Below are 26,182 nucleotides of genomic sequence, written 5' to 3'. Positions count from 1 at the left end.
TAATTTCCCTAGTTGTCACACAATTTTACTTGGTTATGTTTTACCGTTACTTGGGTGTGCAAAGCTGGGTGGTGGGAATCCTGCTGGTGGTGCATCAAATTTATGTATTGGCTCCTTTAGCAGCAACTTTTTTTTTTTTTTATGGCAAGTTTTACAAATGGGTGATCTGTCATCTTCAATGACGCCCTGGTCACTCTTAGTGTACCAAAAATGCTCCTGCACTACTGACTACAGCTGTTTCTTTGGTGGAAATAAAGCTTCGCTGTGTAGTCCCTTTGATATAGTTTAACCTACTGTGTGTAGTAGCCTGTGTCTCTAAGCACAGCACTTTAACCTGGTGCACTGCTGGTGTAATTTTATTTATTTATTTTTTTGCATTAGTTCTGTTACATGCAACAGAAGTGCACTCTTCTGAAATTGGTTAATCATTGTATCCCTACCCCTGAGTGACTTTAGGGTGAGTTATAACACCCAGTCCTGGTGACAGACATCCTGGGATTTACTGGAGTTTCAGTGAGAGGCAGATGTCCCAGATCTAATCAACCCAACTTACAAGTTGCAAAAGGATTTTTGAGGTGGATTTTAAAGGCTAATGCATTTTGAGTACAAGCAAGTCAAAAATTAATTAGAGACACCCCCCCCAAATTTATCATTTGCCATTTAAAAAAAAATCTGCACTTCTGAAAATTTGGAGAGAATTTTATGGAAAATAAATGACAATTTAAAAAAAAAAAAAATATATATATAGCAAATAGAAAAATGTAAAAGTAATCAAAAAGCACCAACTAGACCACTGTAAAATGGGATGAGATGTAGTGCATCGTAGAGGGTTTTTTTTTTTTTTTTTTTTTTTTTTTTTTTTTTTTTTTTTTTTTTAAAATAGGTGCCTGACCTTTTGTGTGAAAGCCAGTTGTCCTGACTTCTATTTCCACACAATAACTTGTAAGAACCTTGTAAGTGGAGTTGGTGGTAAACTTGATGCTAAATCTATTGTTCCTACCTAAACATTGCTTTTTCAATATCAGAGGTTATGACATGAACTGAAAAATTTTGAAACTAAAGTTAATTTTTTTTTTTTTTTTTTTTTTTTTAAAAACTTGTTCTGTATCATTTTTGAAGTATTTTAGATAAGGAGGGTTCTAACCAGATTGAGCCTCACTATAATAAACTGCCCCCTATATGTCTGGGCACACACACTTGTTCTGTAAGATTTTGTAAGGTTTTGTGTGTGCCTAGTGGTTATTGATCCGTCTTACACACATACAAACAAAGGCTTTGACACTTTTACAATAACATTTTCACACATGGTAGAATAAGTTGGACTAAGTCAGTGTTTTTGTTGCGTGACTATTAACTGTATGGTTATCATGGTGACAGCCTCATAGGGGGAAAAAAAAACTGACGTAAATGTGCACGCCCACAAATGCTTAAAGTCCTGTTCAATGGGAAGGTCATTGCCATTCATAGCTTTCACGTCTAGCCAGTCCTGCGTCAGTGGTAGTGGAACTGCTATGTGCACGTGCAAACCGGTTTTTTCACTTCAGTAATCTGTTCCCCATGAGTCAGTGACTTTCTGATATGATGAAAGAGTGAGAAACTCTTCCTGCTTGTCCTTTTGATCTTACTCTGTTTAAATTCTACTTAAAGCAGTAATTGTGGAAATCTCAGTTGGAAACATGCTCTGGTCTGTTTCTGCCCTGCATGTTCCCCAGCTCACTTGTAAATCAAACCAGTGTGGATTGGCCATGATGTGTATTTGGATTTGTTGATCTTGAATGGTCTTATAAGTAGTTATTCCATTTGTCTACTTGGGTGTTGTTGCAGTCAACACATCACTTGTGGATGTTTGGGAAACACTACATTCCTCTACTCTTCGCTTCTTCTTTAAAAGTGATGAGTGAAAATTACATAAATATGGCTGCAAGAGAACAAATGCTAAATATTTCATGACCAGCAGAAGAAAAGTGTTGGCTAGGTTCTGGTGGGGCAAAAGAATGTGATGATCATACTAAAATTACATACATCTCTTTATCTTTCCCCCATACAAGAAAGAAATGTGTAAGGGGTTAAGTTTTTTTTTTTTTTTTTTTTCTTCTTCTTCCCCCAGGAGCCATGTGATCTCATTCTCTCTGGTTTTCTGTCCTCTGCAGGACCAGTCAGATGAGTCTCTGTCTCGTTGTGGCCGTCACCCAACGCCACCAACCAAGTGTTCATCGAGTGAGATGCAGTGTCGCTCAGGAGAGTGTATTCACAAGAAGTGGAGGTGTGATGGAGACCCTGACTGCAAGGATGGCAGCGATGAAGCCAACTGTCGTATGTACAGATTAGCTGACCATTCACACTTTAATCACTGTATGTCAACATAACCACACTGAATTTAGTAATTGCAGCAAACTGAAGGCACTGGTCTTCAAATATTAGCCATTATTCTTTTTCACACTCACCTAATATGAGAAGTTTGGGTGTTTTTCTGTCATGTGAAGTTTACATTCTGTAATATTAGAGTAGATGAAGCATGTAAAAACACAGATCTATAAGGAAAGGATTAGAGTAGGAGGCTAATTTGTAAAATAATGTATGCATTGAGGATATTGTCACCATTGTCATCAGTTTTAGAGCCCAGCCTGATGTTTTGTTTGGTCGATGTACAGTTCAAAACCCGATCACATTTGACTGAACCATGGTGGAACCAGAGAATGTTTGGCTTATATTATTTATACATTATTATGTATGTTATTACTTTACATGTTACAGTGTAACTCAGGTGTGTGTTTGTGTGCTTTTGTCCTTGACAGCTGTACACACCTGTGGACCAGATCAGTTCAAATGTGATGATGGAAACTGTATACTGGGCAGCAGACAGTGTAACGGCTACAGAGACTGCACTGATGGGTCAGACGAAGTCAACTGCAAAAACAGTATGTGCTGTGTATACACGGGTGAATTTTAGTTCAGTACATCATTACCAGGATGGTTTGGTTCACTGGGAATAGGTGTTAAATTGTGATGATTAAGGTTATGTTTAAGGGGGCTATGTCGGTGTCCTCATCATGAGACCAACATGTCAGTCTGTATAGCTCAATGACTGTAGAAGGGGTTTGAAGCCCTAGAGGATGTAGCCAAACACAGGCTCCCACATTGACTTCCTTTCATAAATCGGCAGCAATTACTAAATAACTTCCTTGGTTCCTTTCATCCATGACGCCTCGTTCCACTCGTGTGAGGATGATTGACGTGTTTGATTGACAGGTTGCTTTACCCATACACAAATTGCAGACCTGCCATTTTATACTATATATATTTTATATTCTGCGTAACAGATCTCTGCCCCAATAAAAGCAGCATAGCAACGTCTATAACGGCCGAAAATGGCTATTTAATTGGCTTCATTCACTGGTAGTGTAACGCTATGGTTTACATCATGCTGTGTAGGTTCACCCCCTATACACGGTCCACGATATTGCTTTATGAATGGTTCTTTTTCTAACTTCGTTCTGTGTTTCACTATGGGAATGGTTTTGGGTGTGACCATCTACGGAAACTCCAATGTCACCACGTCTGTCTGTGACAGACAGGTCAACTTTCTCTCTGGTCTTAGGCAGTATGTCTTTGGTTTCCACCGCCACCAAAGGGCTGGACCTGAAGGCCAGAGAGGCCGTATCCTGCCCGTGCCCTGCATCATGCAACTCCTCCATCTCGGGCAGGCACCCTCACCCCGATGTGCATCTCCTGCATGAGCGCTAAACACACTCAAGCAGCCCTGGCGGACCGCGAGTTCTGCAGTCACTGTGCATCGCTGCCAGAAAAGATTTTGGAAATGAGTCTAAGAGTGGCGGTGGCCAATAGTCAGGACCCATGCCTGCTGGAAGCCACCCTGAAGTCTACAGCCAACACCCATCTAGGGTGGGCTACTAAGAGCTGGGCAGACATGATGGATACGGAATTCCCAGATATGCCCCCACTATTCGAGGTGTTTCCGAGGGAGGGTCCGAGGGTCACATGAGTCCATCATTAGATCCTAACGACCCTCACCCTGAGTTCACGCCTTTGTTCACCTAACGAGCCTATTCAGACCAGGTGTGACGTGAAACCAACTGAGGGGTGATGACTCTCACTTGATTTACATAGCTCACCTAGTGAGGCTATGAGTCTAGGGGTGGAGTGAAACCAACCTGTGAGATAAATTGGAGGCTCCAGTCCAGCTTTTTTCTTGGACTGATAAAGCCACCTAGATGGGTGGTGCAACGTTTCTGCCTTAAAACTGAAAATCCAGTTGCCATGACTCAACCTTTTTGAAGTGGGTTTTGCTCAAGACAGCGCTGGCTCTTGCCTTGACAACTGTAAAGCGTGCAAGTGAACTTCACGCACTGTCTGTTCACCCTTCATGTTTGCAGTTTGCCCCAGGGCTCTCAAAGGTTTGTTTACACCCTAATCCAGCATTTCTACCTATGGTTGTAGACCCACTCTATAGCTGTCCTACAGTGGAGCTTATGGTATTCCAACCGTTCTCCACTGAGGAAGAGCAGACCCTTGATAGCCTATTCCGTTTGGGTCCTGCATGTGTATGTGGGCAGGACAGCTAGTTTCAGGAAGGGGGACCAGCTTTTTGTGTTGTGGGCCACCCCACATAAAGGGAACCCTGTGTCCCGTCAGAGGCTATCTCACTGGATTGTTGAGGCCATTTCTATGGCCTATAGTTGCAGGGGCATGTAACCTCCTCAGGGACTAAGAGCACAATCTAACCAAGGTGTTGCCACTTCATGGGCCCTCCTCAGGGGTGGTATATATGTGCTGCAGCTAGCTGCACACCTTTGTATGGTTCTACAGACTGGAAGTCTCTGGTCCATCTTTTGCTCAAGTTGTTTTGGAGTCACAGGCTGTTGGCTCCCTGTGAAGTCACTGTTTGTCACCACAGTGACTCGCTGCTTCGGGAGTCGTGCAATTCTTGAGTGGTCTATATCTCCCACAGTGAAACATGGAACAAAGTTAGGAAAAAGAACTTATTTGCGTGACCCCGGTTCTTTGATAAGAGTTGAGTGTTTCACCAACACCACCGTTCTTAACAAACTGCTCTAGAGTGATTTGAGGAGTTGACTGACTGTACTAGTAAGAGGGGCGGGCCCAATGTGGTGTAAAGACTGTAAAGACGTGTTGACATTGGAGCTTCTGTCGTTGGTCACACCCAAGGCAATTCCCATAGTGGAACACCTGTTACCAAAGAACTGGAACCTTAAGTTTTAATTCCTTCGGAGCCTTCATTTTTTTTTTTTTTTTTTAATTTAGTTTTGGCCTGAGGTTCAGAAGCTGTATGTATTGTGTGGTGTAGATGCTCTAATCATGTAAATCTGAAGAATGTGTGTTCTTCAAATGTGTTTTTACAAAACTAAAAGCCTTCAATAGGTACCTCGGGTTGTGCTGGTATACAAGAGCAGAGAAGTTATCCCTTACCCCTATTTTTGTGGCTTATGTGGAAGATGAAAGCAAACTGCTCCCAGTTATCTTGCTTTCTTGAGTTTCTGTTTTTGATCAAGCAGTCTAAAATGTAGCTTGGAGTATGGAGTGACAAAACTGTAGCATCTCCTTCATGTCAATATAGCTGATATATTGTCACCTTTTGATTTTTCAATTATTTTTATTTTTGTATTTTTTTTAGTAGCTGGAGTACTTTAGTTTTTAACCCAAGCTGAAGCTACTTATAGGGCTGAGGGGCTGAGAAGAGCTTCAGATTTAAAGTTAATAAAACCTTGTCAAAACTGAATACATGTTGGAGCTGTGTGGAAAAGATAATGCCCTCACATCTTCAGAATGTATGCAGCTACATCTGAGAAGTGATTAGCTTAGCATGAAAACTGGAATAGATGTTGGTTGGTTTTTGTATAACTGATTTATTGAATGTAAATATTAAAAAATGTTTCCTGTACGTAGTGAGTTTTTGGCATGCGCAACTTTGTATCTCTACATAGTGACTCAGTGTAATGGGCCAGAGAAGTTCAAGTGTCGCAGCGGGGAATGTATCGAGATGAGCAAAGTGTGCAACAAAGTTCGAGACTGTCCTGACTGGAGCGACGAACCCATCCAAGAATGCAGTGAGTTGGAAAAAGTTCATTTTCAAAAATCTAGTAAAATGATTATCTAAAGTGGCCCGCAATAGAGTGAGGGTGAGCAATTAATCAAATACTTGAACACATCTTCAGTCTGTCATCAACTTGCCTTGTCCCTAAACTGATATGATGCTGATTGTGATGAATTGAAATCATACACAAATTTTACATAGCAGGTCAAGTCAGTCTAATCAGCTGTGTATATGGAAATTATTTGAATTGGAAATGTGTCAATTATCTACACAAAGTTTTAAGTTAATTCTTTTTGTTAGCTTTCACTACATATTTAAGAATTTATTGTGGAGTATAGCTTTTAGCTGAGTGCAACAAGATTATTATCCTAAAATACTAGCAACAGTTGCTGTTCCTTGCTTGCCCAACTATCCTGCAAGGTATATTAGCTGCAACAAATCCCTGCTTCTGTCATTTCATTCAGATATAAATGAGTGTCTCCTGAACAACGGCGGCTGCTCCCACATCTGTAAAGACATGGTTATTGGCTTTGAGTGTGACTGCACACCTGGACTACAGCTTATAGACCACAAGACCTGTGGAGGTAGGTGGTCCTTACATTAGAACTAGTGTAGATGACTGCCAACAGCTGTAGATGTGCACTGGAACATTGTTTTTTAAAACTTTTTTTTTTTTTTTTGTCAGAATATAATGCTTTTGACTTTGGTAACTGATTAAATGATGGCAACGCTGCTATAGATTGCAATTCTTCAATTCAGTTCAGTTGTCACTGCCAAATACTTTGTGCTGTTTCTATAATGTGTTACTGTTTTTTATGGGGTTGAGGAATTATTTCATTATTGGTGCGTGAATCCAGTTCAGTCTTTTGATAGTAAGCCAAACATGGATACTCTTCTTCTGACTTTGTTGCGGTAGTCAAGTGAATACTGACTAATTTATGAAGCCACTACCTTGTAATGACTTTGACATTGCTCCTTTGGCTGGTACATGTAGTTGTTCTTGTGTTGTACAAGCTGAAACTCAGGCGGTACTGATGATACTATTTTTTTTTTTTTTTTCTTGGCATGGCCTCACACACTGCTTTGGATACAGGGAAATGTATATAATCCTACCTACCTACCACAGAGGCACTTAATCTTTTCCCAGATGTAATGTTGTGTTGTTGTAAACTTGAATATTAGCATTTAATTCTGATGAGAGCATCTTGTTACCAAAGAGCATTCTGGCAAACCATCAACTGCAATTATAGTTTTTTCATTTTTGTATCCCAAACTCAATTCATACCCCCACACAATAGGAGTCATGGGAACATTTCAGAAAAGTAAATTTTTTTTCAAAAAGCAAAGTATAATTTCATTGAAAATAACTGTCTGCAGAGGTTTTCTGTTGCAAAGCTGCCATGTGCATACATCTGATTACATAAATTGAAGCATTCAGCAAGAATTAAACAGATTAATTAAACATGTCAGATACCAGCTGTCTTCCAGTTTCTCTTCTCCAACCCCTCCTCTTCATCATTCCTGTCTGTGTGCTCAGATGTCAATGAGTGTCTGAACCCTGGCATCTGCAGCCAGATCTGCATCAACCTTAAGGGAGGATACAAATGTGAATGCCACAATGGTTACCAGATGGATCCAACCACTGGAGTCTGCAAGGCTGTTGGTGAGTCAGCGCCTGGCACTGAAATGTAACACCAACTCCAGTGTTATAGGTCTACAGTTGAGGATATGACATCATTTTTTTTCTAGTCTTAAACTTTTTTTCGTTCAACACTCATAATGAAAAGCATGTCTAATCATTTTGTCCACTTGACTATCAGTGAGAGTAGGATAGTTTATAACAATGTACATGGAATATTGCAAGTCACATTTAATCATAGTTATTTTACACTAGCTGTGTATAGATGATTAGCAAGTGTATTATGCTGTGTTCCTGTGTGCAGAACAAGTCCTGGGAGATGGCCAAATTGACTAAAATGTCATAGAAAGTGATGGTTTACATAGTTAGGGTCCCAAACTTCAGAAACATTTTTGTGAGGAAGATTAAATTACAGCTGTGGATAGTTTTAAAATCTATGGGAAATGCTTTCTGGAGATTTATTGCAATTCAAATTTCTCTACTAAATCTGGTAAAGTTCACACTGATGTGGGAGAAATTATTTTATTTTTATTTTTTTAACCCTACATTGACAAGTGTAGGACTATTGCCCTTATCCACACTAAAGTGAATATTTACATCTTATAACTAGCACTGAAATAAGTTTGATCATATGTTTTCAAATGATTGCTCTTACACATAATCACAGAGGCTCTGGATTTGTCATTAAGCTGATGATACTGAGGTCATCCTGTACTCTGGTGGTCACATGCTAGTTCTGCAGTAGAGGCTTTATTGGGTTGCTTTTAAACAAAGATTCTCACTATATCATTTAGCCTATTCCCTCCCCTTATGCAATTTCTTATTCTTCTATCACACAGTAATCATGTTCTTTGATAATGTAACTAATTTGAAGAATTTATGCAGAAATAACTACATTAACAAATTTGTCACGTGGTTGCTCTGTTCAACCAGATTCTGGGTGGTTTGAAAAAATAGAGAGATCCCACACGTTAACCACATGTTTTAAATGTTTAACCTGATATTTTGGCGATTCTACAGGTGTAAAAGCTGTGGAGATATGGTGTCATATATGTTAACCTACAGTTTCTGTTCCTGATTTAACAAAGTCCTCCTTTTCCTCAGGGAAAGAGCCCTGTCTGATCTTCACAAACCGCCGTGACATTCGTCGTCTGGGTCTGGAGAGGAAGGAGTATACTCAGATTGTGGAGCAGCAGAGGAACACAGTGGCACTGGATGCAGACTTTGACCAGCAGATGATCTTCTGGGCTGACCTGGGCCAAAAGGCAATATATAGGTACAGTCCACCAACAAACAGCCACGGAGAAACATGTGAAGCAGCACCACAAATCACAGAAAATTTGCAGTCAAATCTGGCTTCAGGCTTGCCATAGTAATGTTTCTGCATATAATAGAAACATGTAGCATGAGGCATACTGAAAAATGTTCAGTCGTAGTTGTCCTAAAGATGTTACTGGTACATGATCTACCCAATTGTTGGCAGATGATTTCAATCTACAAATTTATGACCTAACAAATTTTGTGCAGTAGGGTGGGAAAATAAAATATTTTTTACTTGTAATTTGTTTTCCACTTCTGTGTATGATGGACAGCTAAACTAACATTTGAGTGACATTGTCATGCTCTTTTTCTCCTTACAGCACTGTGCTGGACAAACGAGGGGACATTAGCATCCACAAAAAAGTGATAGACAATGTTCAGACTCCTGTGGGAATTGCTGTGGACTGGATCTATAAAAACCTGTACTGGTCAGATCTTGGCACCAAAACCATTTCTGTCGCCAATTTCAATGGAACCAAACAGAAAGTTCTGTTCAGTAGAGGCCTCAAAGAACCAGCCTCCATCGCTGTGGATCCACTCTCTGGGTGGGTGGAAAGTGTTTTTAGATCATGTCTGATGAAAATGTTGCATCTACAGTGCACTTGACAATGTAGATTTATCTGTGTTTGTTTTGGTCCTGTAGGTTCCTCTACTGGTCTGACTGGGGTGAGCCTGCCAAAATTGAGAAATCTGGTATGAACGGAGTGGACAGACAAGTTTTGGTGGCAACGGATATTCAGTGGCCAAATGGAATCACTCTGGGTAGGAATATGCATTTGTCCATATACTTTCTGTACGTTTTCTTCATTTCCAACCCTTTAAATGAAAATCTACAGTAACCTGAAACTGTTTTAAAAGCTGCTGGTGATTTTTCTTAAATAAGATTCAATTGCAGGATCCACTTCAGTCGTGACATAAAATGTCAGATTAAGAAAACAGAAACATGCAAATTAATGTACTTACATATATCCAGTCTTGCATACCATGTTCATGCTCTGGTTTGTTAGAAGACATTCTGGAAAATGAAGCCACCTATAATCATTAACAGAGGCATTAGTAAATTACCCTTTACTAAAGGGTAATTTTGTGGTGAGTTGAAGCAGTCTTTTTAAATTAACTTGTGAAAACTTTTTTGGCTAAATTATGGTCAATGTGTTGTACTTCTAACATTTCATGTGTATAAATGATAATATGTAGCCAAGATTCTAACTACATGTGTACAATTATGCACTTAATTATATACTTTTTTATTTTAACTTTCAGAATTTAAATGAACCCCTTAAGCACTTGTTTCACCTGTTTTCCTTGCATCTCTTTAAATTTCGTCTGCCACTTAAATTGTTCTGTTCATTTAATTCCAACGGCCCTGTCAACTTATTGGTGTGCTTTTAAATTGATTTATGCTTAAACTCCTTTCTGCTCTTCTCCAGTTGACTGTTTAATTTCTTTTAGTATTAAAATTTGCATTATTGTCTCTTATATTTTGACTGTCACTAACTTTTTTTTCAATGATTATTCTTCTAGTGACAGTTTTGAGTTCTTTCAGTAGATCATGTGTTTAGTGCTATTGTTTTCATGTTTTCTGTTCAGTGCTTCTGTTTGATATAATGAAATGTTCTTTCTTTGGTCCTCCTGTATGTGCAAACACCTACATTGTGGAAAAGATTGATTTGATCTAATTAATGAAATGTATTGATTATTTGTCTTTTTTCCTCCTCGTCGCTGCCCTCCATGCCTCATCATTGTTCTGTGCTCATTTTATCTTTCAATATCCTATTCTCCTGTTTGTGTAATTCCCTGGTCTCACTTCCTCTGTGCAATACACTTCTATTAAATGTTCGTCTGATTTTCTTCATTATATCAGTCCCATCTTTCTTACTGTCTAATTACTCTTTGCCCCATCTTCTCCTCTTTTCTTCCTCCCAGATCTGATCAAAGGCAGGCTGTACTGGGTTGACTCTAAACTGCACATGCTCTGTAGCATTGACCTAAATGGAGACAACAGGAAAAAAGTACTTCAATCTTCAGATTACCTGGCCCACCCCTTTGCTCTCACTGTTTTTGAGGTAGTGCAGCAGTTATCATTTTCACATGCAATGTTTCATTTTCTCTGAAAAAGTCTACCCTTATGCCTTTCAGTGTCACACAGTTTAATTTGATATAACACAACAGTGTACTCTGCATCCTATGACCTATAGTAGAAACACTGGTTCACAATAGCTAGCTCAGTTAGCATGTTTAACTTCAGTACTGTTTTAGTGAGGCAGTTTAAGCCACTGAAAGCAAGTGTATTTCAATTGTTATATCAGAGAACTGTGTTGTGACAATTTGCATCTGCCAATTAGTTAACCCTTAAGAGATCCTTTGTTATAATTGGACAAATTGTTTGCCCAAAAACTGCTGTAAATATATATTACTTATTTACACTTTGAGTTAGCCTTTTAAAACTACTTCAGCCTGGGTATACATATCAAATATTGTTTTAGGTTTTTAAAGGTAAAAGAAAAAAACTATTCAAATCAATGTTGCTGCCAATCATTCTCTTCTCTGAATCTAATAATAAATACTCCTTGAAATGTATTTTATGGAAATTACTTTAAAACTGTATTTTTTTACTTTTGAAAAAAACTGTAGTTATGTAGTTAAAGGGTTGAGGGGTAATCATTTTAGCTTAAAATGACAGGAAATTTTAAAAAAATAAAATAAAAGTCTGACATCTTGTTTTTCCTGTCCTGTTTCTCTCTCTCTCTCTTGGTCTCCCTCTCTGATAATTTAAACTATTACTGAAAAAAATCAATTAAACTTTTTTTGTTCTTTGTCAAGGATCGAGTCTTCTGGACAGATGGTGAAAATGAAGCTATATACGGTGCGAACAAGTTCACCGGCTCTGATGTGGTAACTCTGGCCAGCAACCTGAACGACCCCCAGGATATCATAGTGTACCATGAGCTGATCCAGCTGTCGGGTAAGAGCATGCTGGAAGGTGATGGAAATGAACAGTAAGAGGCAGGGGGAATGTACAGAAATCAACAGCTGAGCTGGAAAACTTGGTCATCAGTCTCATCAACTTCACAGCAAGCGTTTCTTCCCTAACAAAGTAGCTGCTTCTGTGAGTTGATGAAGGTTACTCGAGAAAATTCGGTGAGACCAGAATCAGAAATGACTGTAATTACAGTAGTACAGGTAATACTAATTAAAATCATTTTAGCTGAAAAGATGCAGCCATTACTGACACAGGTCTTCTAGCTGCTGACATAATTTGAGATATAATGAAGGAAGACGTCGTAAAGCCATGACATAAAAAACACTTGCCTAGAACTGTGTAGGTACCTTTACACAAGATGTCTGACCTTACACAAGACCTCTGAAAGTTCATCTAGTATCTAACAACAAAACCTTACCTGCAGGTCCTTTTATATCCTGTTGCACGATGGGAACTCCACAGCTCAAACTTGTTTTTGTAGCACATCTCATCTTTTTGATCCCATCTCTTCTAATGTAAACCACACCCATACTCTTGGCTGTAAACATGAAGCCAGGTGTGTGTGCAAGCCAGCAGAGGATGCTCTGGGCAATGTTCTGCTGGAAAACCTTGCGTCCTGCCATACATATATTGGAGCATTGTTGCAGACCAAATGCACCCATTCATTGCAACATGATGCCAGTGGCCTCTTTTAGCAGGGTAATGCCACACTGCATCAAATTATGAGACATGGTCTTAGTAACATGAGACTCCAAGGTGTTGCACCAAGTTCCCCTTATCTCAATCCAGTTTTGTATCTGTGCTGGAAAACAAGTCCAATCAATGGAGGCCCCACCTTGCACCTTCAGCACAGGATGTGTTGCTTATGTTTTGGCCTCAGATACCAGAGGACACCGTCAAAGCACTTGTGAATGGTCAGAGCTGTTTTGCTGGCATGAGGAGAACCTAAGCATGATTAGGAAAGTTCAGTACATGAGCTTATATAATGCTCTAGTGGCAAATTCACATTAAGACATGTTGCTTAATACACCTTTAGTGTAGACACAGCCTGTACGTCTGACAAACTAATTGAAGTTGTTGACGTTTGTTTGCAGGTACTAACTGGTGCACAGAAAAAGGTGAAAATGGAGGCTGTAGCTACATGTGTCTCCCTGCACCACAAATCAACAAACACTCTCCCAAATACACCTGTGTGTGCCCTGAAGGACAGGAGCTGTCTAGTGACGGCTTGCGTTGCAGACCTGGTGAGTCATTCATGTTTATACCCAGATCTGGACCACATTTTGCAAGCTTTGATTTGCATAGATTGCAAATTGCATTTGATATAAATGGTCTCTTTGTGTAATATGGAATCCTCTGTGGAAAGTGTAGAACTCCTTAATGAATTATGCTACCATCAAAATATTAGCATTATGGGACAAGATCTATTGCATCACATGACTAACTAAATTTCAGCCAAGTTTGGATTACCAAACCATGCCAGTGGTAGTAAGGAAGAGGAAATGTATTTATGCAACTCTACATCTGTCTGAAAATGTGATTAGAGAAATATGTATTAGTTCTTTGATTATTTTTGAAGAATTAGGAGAAAATTGTGCTCACTTAATTTTTTTTTAAGTAACCGAACTTTAAGTTTTTGAAGAAAAGGAAAAGATATTTTAAATACTGACTCAAATGATAATTTCTTCCAATAATAGAGCTGAAATTTCCCTTCAAGCCAGTGGCAGCATGATAGAATATAAATGTAATTCCTTTTTTGGGAAAGTACAAAAATATTACTGTTGCATAAAAGGGTATGGGTTTAAAAAAAAAAAATAATTGTAATCCTGTGGCTTCTCATTGTGCCAAAGTGCTTTTCAATTACAGTACACAAAATGTCTCTTCTCTGCTTGGTTTTCCCTCTTCAGTTTCAATGTCTCTCCTTATAGAATTGATAAGACAAGGCTAAAGGGAGCAGGGCTTTCATGAAGTGATCCCCAAAACAGATTTAATTGTAAGAGAATTCTAATTCTTCAAGATAAACCTGCTCTGCTGCCAAAAAAAAAAAAAAAAAACTTTGGTCACTACTTCCATTTTTACTATTTTTCTCAACTACTTCAGCAAGCTTTCTTGGTGTGTACCTCTGAGTCTCGTTCTCGTGTATCCATGCCAGTCAAAAACCCAGCTGCCTGTGTTAGTAGTGTGACTGTTGAACAGCAGCAAAGTCACTTGTGATCCAGTTTCTTTTCAGCGCTGCTTCTTGTGTTTGAAAGTGTCTTTGTTGTCTCATACTGACAGCTGAATTGTCACGTCTCAGAGTTGATCTTTCTTTATTTTTGGCCTCTGGTTGAGCACTATCTTTAGATGTGTTTTTATCCCTATAGGTTGGGGTCTGATTTCTGATTTATGGCAGAGAGAGGACAGAGTATAATCTGACTGGTAGGACAGTACGACAGCTGATTCTATTTTTTTTTTTTTCTTTTTAAATGAGCAGAATATGTCAGTGTTTGACATTACACACACTGGCTGTAGGGATTTACTCCAAACTCAGTTTACATTGCAGAGTTGTTGGGCAGAGTTGAAGTCACAGCTTTGTGCCCTTCCAGTCAAGTTCTTCATCTGGAAAGCATGTTTCCCAAAATGCTGCTGCAAAGCTGGCCACAGTGTATATTTAGTATGCCATAGAATGAAGATGTCCTTTTACTACTACATAAGTACTACATGTTAATTATGATCTATTATATTCCTGTAGGTGTTTGTACATTCATAGTATCAGTAAACATTTTGTCTTTGCCTCAGTTCATGCTGCCTAGAGTGAATCTGTGTCCATTCATCCCTTTTCACTAACATCACATGAAGATAGTTTCTATACAAAATTTTGTGGAGAATTTTTTAAAAACTGACTTAACCAAGGATTGACTGTGAGCACTCAGTTTAAAAAGTATCAGATTTCTGGTTTGGCAATGTTAAACATGTTAGTATGATTTGAATGAATGTGTTTTTAAAAATGACAAGTTGTGACCTTGTCCCCTGTAATGCTGTGAAAATGTTGCTGGGAAATGCTGTCCTCTTTCTGATCTACACTGCCCCAGTTGTTTTTGTGTGGATCTCTTCTCCTTTCTGCTCTCACAGATTAGCCTATTTACACTGAAGCAGTGTCAGATAGGACCCTGGCAGCTAAATTCAGCACACTTACTGTACTCTCCTAACTCGACTCAAGCTGTAGACCAAGAGACTGGTGTAGACACAGTACTGGAACATCTCCCTGACAACTGTCAGCAAGGCTGTCCTGTTGCCCTCCTGCTTAGCCTGTCCAGTTTTCTTTAAGACTTTTCTTCTTAACTTGTGAGAGTTGGAACTCTTCCTCCAGCATTTCTTGACAGCTTGTACAGCACATCTTCCTTTTTTAATGTCTGTGACCTGCAGTACTGTTTTAAGTTATATCTGTCACATTTGTATTTCTGTTTCATGCTGTATGTCTGATATTGGTTGCATTTTTAGTGAGTGAGTTCTGGCTAGGTTGATACTCAGGGTAGCATGTTTGCTCAGGAAAGATTTTATCACATTATGGATTGTGGCAGGCCAATACAGGTATTTTGAGAAATTTGTGCTGACGTTACTGTTTTGAGAACATTAGTTTTATTTACAACCTTGGGAACACTTTCCTAATATATAGTATAAGAAATTGGGGGTAGACACGGTAATCTTGCATTGTCTTTGCTCACAAACCTTCTTAGTGTTGTGCTTGGTAGTACCCACAAGTGATAGAAGTAATTGTGTAGAAATTTAAAATGAGGCTTCAGAGATAAATATTAAATATTGAAGAACTTCTCTGAGACTCTAGGACATATTTGAAGAGCACTGGGTGCAATAAAGAGGTTTAGAACCAGTTATGGTGGGAGATGAACTCACAGCAGCAGTCCTGCCACTGGATTTGCAGCCTGCTTGCAGTATAGCAATGCAATAGTACTCATTCAGTAAACAGTCCTACAGCCTGGCGACCACCTCACAGGCTGTTTGGGGAATCTGGACGTGCCTACTGGCTCTTTATATATAAAGGAATAATGTTCCCACCCCCCTCTTCTGTGCACACATTTGCTTTCTGCAGCTTGTTACTGCTTTTGTCCCAGAATGCAGTCAGTGTGGCTGTGCTGTCTTTCTGTGCATGAGAATCAATGAAAACATGGTATACAGTTGGCTTGTATGTGTTTATACAAGGTTTCTGTGCATGCTCAGGTTGTTGTGCATGTGTATTTTTTTTTTTTTTTTTTTAATGCCTGTATATCTGTTACTATGTAAAAGTGGGTGGGGAGTGGTAAAGGGGAATGCTTGTCACTTGCTGAATCCTCCTCCACTTTCTTTTTCATTGGGCTACAACAAAAAGCCTTGTTCCTCTTTACTAATCCTCCAGCCAATGTATTTATCCCATTTTCCAGCTGTCACAGCTGGACCAAATAGGAACTATAGAGCATTGTGTGGTTGTAGCTTTTAACACACTAAGCTTGTTAGAGAAGTAATGAGCAGTGTTCTTCACTTCAAGGTTAAACCTAAATCTACCACAGAGGAATTTGTATACCAATCTTTAGAGGCAACTGGGGAGTATTTTGTCCTGTCCTTCAGGCTAAAACTGGATATTTCAGGAATTTTCTGGCTTTGTTGGGCTCTACTTAGTTTAATTATATCCACAATTTGTGAATATAAGTCCCACCTGTCTAACAAAAAAACTGTTTTTGATGAAGGGCTTTATGGTAAGGGTTGGAGTTGTCAGTATTTTTCTGTGCTCAGTTGTGAATAAAACATGCTAATGAAGTCTCTATAATTTTCCCTTTCTAACTGGATTAATTTAGGTTTACTTTTCCAGTCTTAAGGGAATTGTGAAGTTTTTTTTTTTTTTTTATTGTAAACAGTTGTTTACATTCAGTCTTTTGCCTTACTTGAAGTGCAATCATAACTTCCTCATAGCTGAATCTCACTGCTTTTTGCTGAATTTTACTAAATCTCTTCTCAAAAGCCTCTCCTTAAAGGCATTATAGTGTTTGACTGGGTATTTATAGAAACAAAGTGGTAGGTTTCAAGAATGAAGAAAGGGAACGTGAGAAGTTCAAATCCTGCCTACTTTCTTGCAAACAGACACTCAGCATGTTTGCCTATTGAGTGACTATGCAGTGATCTGCTGTTGCGAAGTCTGAAGCATAGTTTAAGCAGAATGTAGACTTTTAAAAAACTGAAAAGCAGCTAATCTTCGTTTTATTTAAAAAGGAACGTGAAGAAATAAACACATCCAAGTCTGTTTGCAGGTCTTAGTGAGTTCTTCTGCATGCAGTTTTTATAAGCCTTTTCTTGCTCTGGAGGGAGCCTCTGTAAAGAGATGGCACTTGGTTTGGATTCAGCTTAATTTGTATAGCACAAATTTAATTCAATTAAATTTTATTTGTATAGCGCCAAATCACAATACAATCATCTCAAGACACTTTAGAAAAAACAAAAATCCCAACCAATCCCTTATGAGCAAGCACTTGGTGACAGTGGAGAGAAAAAACTCCCTTTTAACGGAAGAACAAACCTCCAGCAGAACCGGGCTCAGTTTGGGCGGCCATCTGCCTCGACCGGTTGGGGTGAGTGGATAGAGCAGAGAGAAAAGAACAGCAACAATAAACAACAGATAGACACTGCAGGTTGGTGGGGCCAGTAACTGCACATCAGCAATATACAGCTCCAGGACCAGGGACACCTGCAGAAGGTACAGAGAGAGAGAGAGAGAGAGAGAGAGAGCACAAACTAGGGGAGAGAGAGAGCACAAGGTTAGTGACATTCAATGGTGGAATATACATGTGAGGGGAGAGTTGGGGTAGGGGAGCTCAGTGCACCGATGGTCCTCAGGCAGTCTAGGCCTATAGCAGCATAACTAAGGGATGGTTCAGGGTTACCTGAAGTCAGCCCTAACTATACGCTTTGTCAAAGAGGAAGGTTTTAAGTCTAGCCTTAAAAGTACAGAGAGTGTCTGCCTCCTGAACCCAGGCTGGGAGCTGGTTCCACAGGAGAGGAGCTTGATAGCTAAAGGCTCTGCCTCCCAGTCTGCTTTTGGAAACTCTGGGAACTACAAGTAGCCGCAGCTGAATCTGACTGCACTATCAGCTGTTGAGTTTTCTTGTGGGTTATACAGGAACTGGATTTGGACAAGGTAGAAGAATGTATAAAAAATAGCTTCTAGTTCTAATAGAATTTTTTTTTTTTTTTTTTTTTTTCTTTTTTTTGCTTTTAAAGAAAAAGAAACTAGCAGTGTTATAGCAGTGCACTGCTAAATCTGGGGGTATGCTTTTAGCTTTTGTCATTTTTGTTTTAATAGATGACTTAAATTTTTAATTAAGCACAATTCTCATTGTTTTGGTACTGACAAACTAACCAGTTATTAGTGTGAGCTCTAGAATAGGCTAGAAAACTGCTCTAGTGAGTTTGACTGTTCTTAAAGGTTTCTGTTTGGCAGTAAGCATCATATGCATTAATTTCAAAGTCCTAAAGCAGACCTAATGGCCCTGTGGGTTCACAGTAAACATCAACACTGCTGCCTCTGCTAATCAAGGTTGTACACTTACTGATCTACCTGTAAGGATTTTATTGTTGCAGCTGTCTGTCCTGGTTGAATAGCTGCCAACACGGATGTCCCAGTAAAACGAGTTTACTGATTTAAACTCGTAAACTGCTTCTCTCCCTCTGTGCTTGTATGCATGTTGAGCGTTAACTGTTGATCAAAGCAGGAAAACAGACTTTTCCTCATATGAAGTTATGCTGCTGCTGTACATTGTAGATGCTCTTAACAGTTTGCTGCTTTTGCTTGGCTTTTGTTTTTGCTAACATTAGCAGGATAGCAGTTTTATCTATCGAGCATTTGTTTACTAGTTTAGTGTCCTGAGATCAGATCTCATTTCAAGGCCTATTTTCATGTATGCAGTTTAAATATAGCACATCTACTGTAGTTGGATGTTAAGTCTCTGTTGTCAAAAGCATGATTTTTGGCTCTCTCTATGACAGACCCTTCTACCAAAGATTCCTCAAAGGATGATGGGAAAGCTCTAATAAAGCCGTCCACAGGTAAAGCCATCAGTCGCCGTCTTTTCTGCAGAACGTCTCTAGGATAATAGCTCACTTTAAGGCATGGTTTGGCTTTAAAAATTGAATAATTGTTCTCCCTCACTGTGAGTTCAGGAGGTGTTTTTCTATTTGAATTGTTAAACTGTGGAACATCTGCTGCTGCTTAACTGGCTCTTGGTACGGTTGCAGTTTTTCTTTCCTACAACTACGCATCTGTGAGTCGGTGCTTTTGTTAACCTACTACCAAAATGAAATTGTAAAAGCGATTCTTGTGCCAACTGTGCTGTAGATATACTCTAACCTTTTGGTTGAAAGACTTTCTCTTGCCTAGCTGTATGTGTACAAATAGCTTTTGTCTGCTTTGGTGTTTCTGGTTGGGTTGTGATGCATATTCAGATATACACACTTCATTTAGAACATTGTGATGTATCCTGAAATATTTAAAGAACAGTTCCATTATAGCTATTTGTGTAGTCTTTTGCTGTTTAGGCCTGAAATTTCTAATTGAACTTGACAGTCCTACCCTAGAGGTCAACCAATATGGGTTTTTGTTTGTTTGTTCCCCTCCTCAGTGGTTGATGCCAATTTTTTACAAATCATGACAGCCTATGGCTAATTAATGGTGCAGATTTATTTTTTTATTTTATGTGACTGATATGTTGAGCCAAATTTATAATTTATTTTAACACTACATTTAATGTAAACACAACTGAATTTTTTCATTTGTTGGGCAGTGTGACACGGGTCCCACAACACTGCTTCCTGCATATGCACCTGCCTATTAATCAGCTGCTTAGCTATCGGCTGATGCCAATTATCTTAAAAATGACAAAACTAGGTTGACCTCTAACCCTAACAAAATACATCAGTAGTTTATTTCTAAATACTTTTATTTTAAACTTACCTTTTGAATTGACTTGTTTTAACATCTTCAGTAAAATTAATTTTGAACACTGAAAATCACATCTGTACCTCTGATACACAGCTCTTGTTTTTCTATATCCATGGTTACAGTGGAAACCTGGGCTCATAGCAGCTAATCCAACTGCAAATGGGACTAAACAGACAAACTGGTGACAAACCAAAGAAAAAAACGGCATAAAGTGTCAAAGTTCTCTGAACTCTGCTGAAAGGACAAATGCCATTCTGTCTTTTGGTGTATTGGTCATGGCAGTGGAGAGCACCCACATGTCGGTCTAAAATCTCCCATAGGTGACAACTTTGTATTTAACCGTGCCAGCAATAATGGCAACCTCTTCTTAAGCTTTCACCCACATCTCTCTTTACATCAGAACTGTCATTCATTCACTGCCTAATATAAGAAACAGTAAGTTCATTGTAAATGTAGTGCAGTACTGTCATTTTTAAAAAAAATTAATTTTCTAATTGTCCTACTGTAGGCACGATACTCCAGCCATTCATATGAATTTTTTATTGAAAAACCTGTTGACATAGAAAGAAAAAAGGCAGGTTTTATTTAAGACTTTTCTACCCAGCTGCATAAATGCATTGCCTGCGTTTAAAGTAAACTTTACATTGGATTTGTCTACAGTTTGGATGCTGTATGTTTCAGGTCCCTGAAATCTAATTAGGAATTCTAGTTTTTTCCTGCTAAACTGCTTTTGCTTTTTGCAAAATGTAACTATGCACTTTACCATGGTTCAAATTTCTTCCTTAGATTTGAACATATTTCAGATTTAGAAAGTTTAAAATGTGATTGGTAAAGTAAAGCCAGAATTAGGTGTTTAACACAAGGAGCACAGACTTTTCACGGATGAGTTCCTGTTGACATTTTGTGTTCAAATCGTAATGTAGGTAAAAGCTGTTCTTACCGTATTTCTTGAGGTTTCTGAATGCATACGTATATGGTATTATGATTTTCTTGTTCTGCTCCTGTGCTAATGTTAACTTAGCTGTTGTAGATTATTTGTATATTAAATCACATTTCAACTTAAAACTCACTCCACAACCAAATGTTTGTAGCATGTGCAACTCATTAGCCTCACCTAGTGGCAGAAACAAGGTAGTATCTAAAATGGCTAAATGAGTGGTTCTCAGTCCCTGGTCCTCAAAGACCCCTGCCCTGCTTGTTTTCCAACTCTGTCCTTCCCACTTCTGATTGGCTGAGTACACCTGATCCAGGTAATTAGCGGCAAGTAGGGCAGGGGTCCTTGAGGACCAGGATTGAGAAACACTGAGCTAAATAACCAAAACCATTCAGTTCCATTTATTGTATTGCTTTACACATAGCGTATGTAATCCATCAGACATCTCTATTAAATAGAAACCAAGTCTGACGGTTTTTTTTTTTTTTTTTTTAAAAAGGTTATCTGACCTTAGTGAGGAGCATGCAGATAATGTATGCCTGCCCTAGTGAATCAAAAGTTTCACAGAATTTCATGCTTTTCCTTTGTGATTGGTAGGAATCTGTTCTTCCACAGAAAGACAAGTATGAAAGGTAGAAAAATATCAACATTTATCATCTGTTAACAGATCTTACAAAAGGTCAAAACCAAAAAATGTACTACTACTACTAGAATGTTTGGTAACCAGTGCCTGACATTTTTTTCCTGTATGCCACAGAACTGCACTGTTATTTAGAAAACTGTCAGCCATACTGTTGTATTGGATATTTTGGAAATATTCACTAGCACACCAAATGTGTATTAATCTGGCATGGCAATATTTATACATGAATATAGAAAGTAAACATCTGTTTTGCTTTTTATTTTCTGACTGTATAAATGGCCACACTTCGCTAACTTGACCACCATAACAACTAGCTTTTAGGTCTTTCAGCTGTCTCTTTAATTATGTAAAATGTAACTTGTTACTGCTTTATGGACTTATGTACAACCAACTGAGTTTAAGATGCCACACACACAGGGCAGGGAAGTAATAAAGTACTGAAGGATAGTTGGTTTTGATTGTTTCATTGAATTTGTTCATAGAAAAATATGTAATAGTTCTAGTCCTGTCCTTTGGAAGAGACTAGGCACTTATAGCTAGCAGCTCTGTGAGGTTCTCTTTGGGCACATTGGTGCTTTGTTCTAAAGGCTAATATCACCCCCACTACATGCTCTCAATCATCCTGTTGACATGCTGTTTGAGAAGTATTATAGCATGTGCAGCATCTCAGTTTAGCATATTAATGTATTTATATTTGCCAGTTAGTACTAAAGACAATATACAAAACCAAAGTACTGGACAAATTAAACTTTGCTTTGATTATGGTGGTAGAGAAAGAGTGAAGGGTAAAGTGATTACATTTGTCTTTGTGTGTGTGTGTGTGTGTGTGTGTGTGTGTGTGGTGTGTGTGATTTGTTGCAAATGGAAATATCTTAGTGGTGGACAGAATAATGTTGCTATCCCTAGATCCTTTACTACTAGTTATTGCCCAAAGTTACTTTTAGAGGTTTGTGTATTTATTTTTGTCTTTATCTTGTTGACATTTGACCAGCGGGCTACTCCATGTCCTATAGATTTTGTGGCCGATAGGCAGTGAAGGAGGCATGTTGTTGACATCAACAAGCCAGTTGGCTGCAGAGCGAACTGGCAGGAACAACACTAGTTAGAGCTTGTTTTGTCTCTTTCTCCTGAAGTCTTTGCCAAGCTCTTTGCCAGTCATGTCACTCACTTGTTTCTGACCCTTGTGAATGCTCTGGCCTGCTTCATGAACACCCTGAGTCTGGATAATGTTGATGTTGGAAGCAAAATAAAATGTTTCTTTACAAACTGCTGCAACAAAGTTAACATTTATCTTTGGCATGATTCGAGCTAAATTGTTAAGTTAGAATTCATGTGAAATTTTCATTTGAAAGGAGTGTCTTCAGCTTGGGTTTGTTCTTTTAAAGGCCTGTATTGAATATTTTCAGGCTAATTCATAATTTTGACTGGATTATGCTAGTAGATGGTATTTTGTATGTACATGTTTGAGTAAGCCCATTTTCATATGAAAAAACAATGCTGTCTGTACCCAAAGTCTTTGCTAATTTTTCTTTGACGTCAATGATGGTCTTTCAGGAGGTTTTGACAGTCGCATGTTTCTTTTTTTCTTCTCTGAACATGTTTTTTTTGTTTGTTGTTTTTTTCCCCTTTTTATCTTTCAGTATCAAACAAAACACTTCTGTTCTCTGGTAGAAGCAGAGAAACATTTGGGAAGTGACAAGTGATTATTCATGTGTGGTTGGCAACTTTCGCAAGGTTAACAAATGCTAGAACATGTTTCCCAGTGTGCCCCATGTGTAGTGTGATCATCTGAGCCATGTTCCCTCCAGCCTGCGTCACATACTTGTAAATCAGCTCTTGCAATCAGCAGTAAATACTGGATGAATTTGATGGTGAAGTTGGTGTTAAAATTTATTTTTCCCTCTCCCCAGATACCAATGTGAGCACTTCAATCCAGGTAAACTCTACAGCCAGAGGGTCTGCTGCTGCCTGGGCCATACTGCCTGTCTGTGAGTAGTTAACTCTTACATACACACAGAATGATGGGTTGTTTTTTTTGTTTTTTTTTTTAAACCATCATTATAGCTGTTATATGCATTCACAAGCTGAGAGGTGACATGTTGGGGTTAAATGCTAACATTACTTGCTTCAAAGTTATCACTGAATATGCTTTCTCACTGCAACAGTTGCTTCTCAATATTTTTCCTTTTTAACAGCAGCTTGCTCCTGCTGTGACAATATTTTTAGAATGTTTCAACAAAGCAAAAGTGTGAAATCTAAACAAAAAGAGGTAGTTTAAGGAGGAACAATTTAAATGTATTGAGGGTGTAACTTGAGGGCACAAACTAAGCGTTAAGCATTTTCACCCCCATGAGATGCTGTTTACAAATTGCTATACATATGTGGGAACTATAGTTATTCCCTGATTTGTCAACTTGTATACTGAATTACTGATTATCTCACAATGTTGTTGCTCTGCTCAGTGCTGCTGGCAATGGCAGCAGCCGGTGGCTACCTGATGTGGAGAAATTGGCAGATGAAGAACCAGAAGAGCATGAACTTCGATAATCCCGTCTACCTGAAGACCACTGAAGAAGACCTCAACATCGACATCACGCGGCACAGTGCTAACGTAGGACACACCTATCCTGCGGTGAGTAAACAAAAATACACCCAAAGAGCAAAATGGATTGTGGCTACGAGAGGGTCAGCAAAATGCCTGAGTCATCAGTAGACGTCATATGACCTAGAACGCACAAAATGTTGCACACAGCAACTTTAATTGCGTGTTTACAATAAAATAAAACAAACTCATACTTAAGACTTTCCGAACAGCTGTGCAGCTTAAATACGTTTGCCCTGCATTAGACTGAATGTCCTTCACTCCCACCCTGAGCTTGTGGCCTTTAGTAATCCTTGGTGTATTATTGGCCATCCACATCTCTGTGATGTGACAGATTAGTGATTAACCTATGCTGGACAGGGCCACTAGATGGACACAAACCTCAGCTGTCGCCCTCACAGCTGCAGCACACATCTCTGTACATTCAGATGGGGAGAAGCCAAAAAGACTTTTGCAGCATAAAATCCTGCCTAAAATAAGAGTTATTTGTTTGTATGTATTGAACAAACAAAAGGCAGTACAACAAGGATCTTTATAAATGTTATTCTGTTATTTCACCCTGTTAAGCTAGGCTACACTGCTTTATCTTGGACAGAACACAAAATATTTACATAAGTCAATTCTGTCTTTCTCTTCCCCCTCCCTCTCTCTGTCTCCAGATTTCGATAGTGAGCACAGATGACGATTTATCCTGATTGTCTAGGGTTTTTTTTTTTTGTTTTTTTACGGCGGCTTGTGGTGTTGCATGGTGTCCCATGCTGACAGTTGTCCGTAGCAGCAGCAGCCCTTACAGTACGACCACATGCCTTCTGAAGTGCATTATGCCATTTTCTGTGGAGAGGATGACTGGAGGAAATGTTAACTAATATGTGAATACTACAATGAATTGTGTCATTACTGTTTTCTTTCAGCACACTCAAATTTTTACAGATTTTTATTTATTTATTTATTTTGGCTCTGATTTACTTTTTTTTTCATTGCCCTACACTCCCAAAGTGGTCTGCTGCCATCTTTTCACAACAGATTAGAGAAATGTTATGAATTTCCATAGTTTGATCATCCCTTACTGGGCTTTGTATTCGGACTAAACCTCAGACTTACATGTGGACACAGTATTTCTCACAATACAGATCAACTGCTGCACAAGATCTGAAATGGTATTTAGCTGTCAGTCTTGAAGATGGTGTGAGGCTTGATAACTAATAATGCATTCCCTGGGAAAACTAGGTCCAAACTTCTCTTGCCTCTTCTGATCTAATAGGCTCAGATGTTGGAATAATTTGATTGGATTGTGTTTTGGGCAGTAATTTCTAAAAGATGTAAGTTTTCCTTATTGTTAATTCATTTGTTTTTTTTGTTTCCTACAAGTAGTTTTCTCAGTCACATTATGATTACTGTTATCATAGAAGCAGTGTGTAAGTATTGCAGTGGTTTCAGCATTTGTAAACATTGTATATATTTACCCATCATGACTGTCAATCAGGACTCTCTTCAATGCACTTTGATCAAATGTTCCTTGTGTAAATAAGATTGTATACATTTGATTGAAATCAGTTTTTTGCTATGTTTGGGCATCATACCAGGGTTAGAGATCAGATGTATTTAACAAGAAAGAAAAAATATATATATAAAAAAAAAAAAAAAAAAAATACAACTGACTTTGGTAAACTATTTTCTATGTTTGTGTGCTGTTGCTGTGAACATTTTCTAGCATTGTACAGGGGGGGGGGGGACAATTAAGAGCTCTGTATCTGTGAAGATTTGCAAATCACTACAGAATTAAAACCTTATCCAGGATATTGATGAAAACATGACCACCTCTTTATTCGTGTTGTGTATATGCTGATACACTGCTTGTCAAAAAAGTGTGTGAGGCTGTTTCAGCACAGTAGTGCTGCAGTGCATATCGCCATGTTAATAGATTTTTTTCTCCCTCCCCCATTTAGTTTAGTGACTGCTCAGAGCCCTGACTGCAACTCCATCCAGCACCTTTATGGACTGGAGCACAGATTAGCAGAGACCTGTGAT

The 26,182-nt window shown here is 38.8% G+C and overlaps 1 protein-coding gene across 2 annotated transcripts in view; it reads left to right on the top strand.

Moving 5' to 3' along the window:
• Positions 1–25,944, top strand: part of vldlr (very low density lipoprotein receptor) — a 46,279-nt gene extending 20,335 nt beyond the window's left edge. Inside the window, exons 6-20 of one of the 2 annotated variants that reach the window (XM_026297887.1) lie at positions 2,151–2,313; positions 2,796–2,918; positions 5,964–6,086; positions 6,538–6,657; positions 7,611–7,736; positions 8,817–8,988; positions 9,353–9,577; positions 9,676–9,794; positions 10,959–11,098; positions 11,856–11,997; positions 13,110–13,259; positions 19,024–19,083; positions 23,463–23,540; positions 24,015–24,184; positions 24,814–25,944. In XM_026297887.1, coding sequence (XP_026153672.1) covers positions 2,151–2,313; positions 2,796–2,918; positions 5,964–6,086; positions 6,538–6,657; positions 7,611–7,736; positions 8,817–8,988; positions 9,353–9,577; positions 9,676–9,794; positions 10,959–11,098; positions 11,856–11,997; positions 13,110–13,259; positions 19,024–19,083; positions 23,463–23,540; positions 24,015–24,184; positions 24,814–24,849 — 1,947 coding nt within the window. In that variant the 3' untranslated portion in view covers positions 24,850–25,944. The remainder of the gene's footprint in view (positions 1–2,150; positions 2,314–2,795; positions 2,919–5,963; positions 6,087–6,537; positions 6,658–7,610; positions 7,737–8,816; positions 8,989–9,352; positions 9,578–9,675; positions 9,795–10,958; positions 11,099–11,855; positions 11,998–13,109; positions 13,260–19,023; positions 19,084–23,462; positions 23,541–24,014; positions 24,185–24,813) is intronic. The other variant, XM_026297888.1, reaches the window with a different exon arrangement.
• The last annotated feature ends 238 nt before the right edge of the window (positions 25,945–26,182 follow it).

Source organism: Mastacembelus armatus, chromosome 12, assembly GCF_900324485.2.
Source record: "Mastacembelus armatus chromosome 12, fMasArm1.2, whole genome shotgun sequence".
Classification (NCBI taxonomy): Eukaryota; Metazoa; Chordata; class Actinopteri; order Synbranchiformes; family Mastacembelidae; genus Mastacembelus; species Mastacembelus armatus.
Note: the sequence above shows the minus strand (reverse complement) of the source record. Positions and strands in the feature narration are given on the sequence as shown.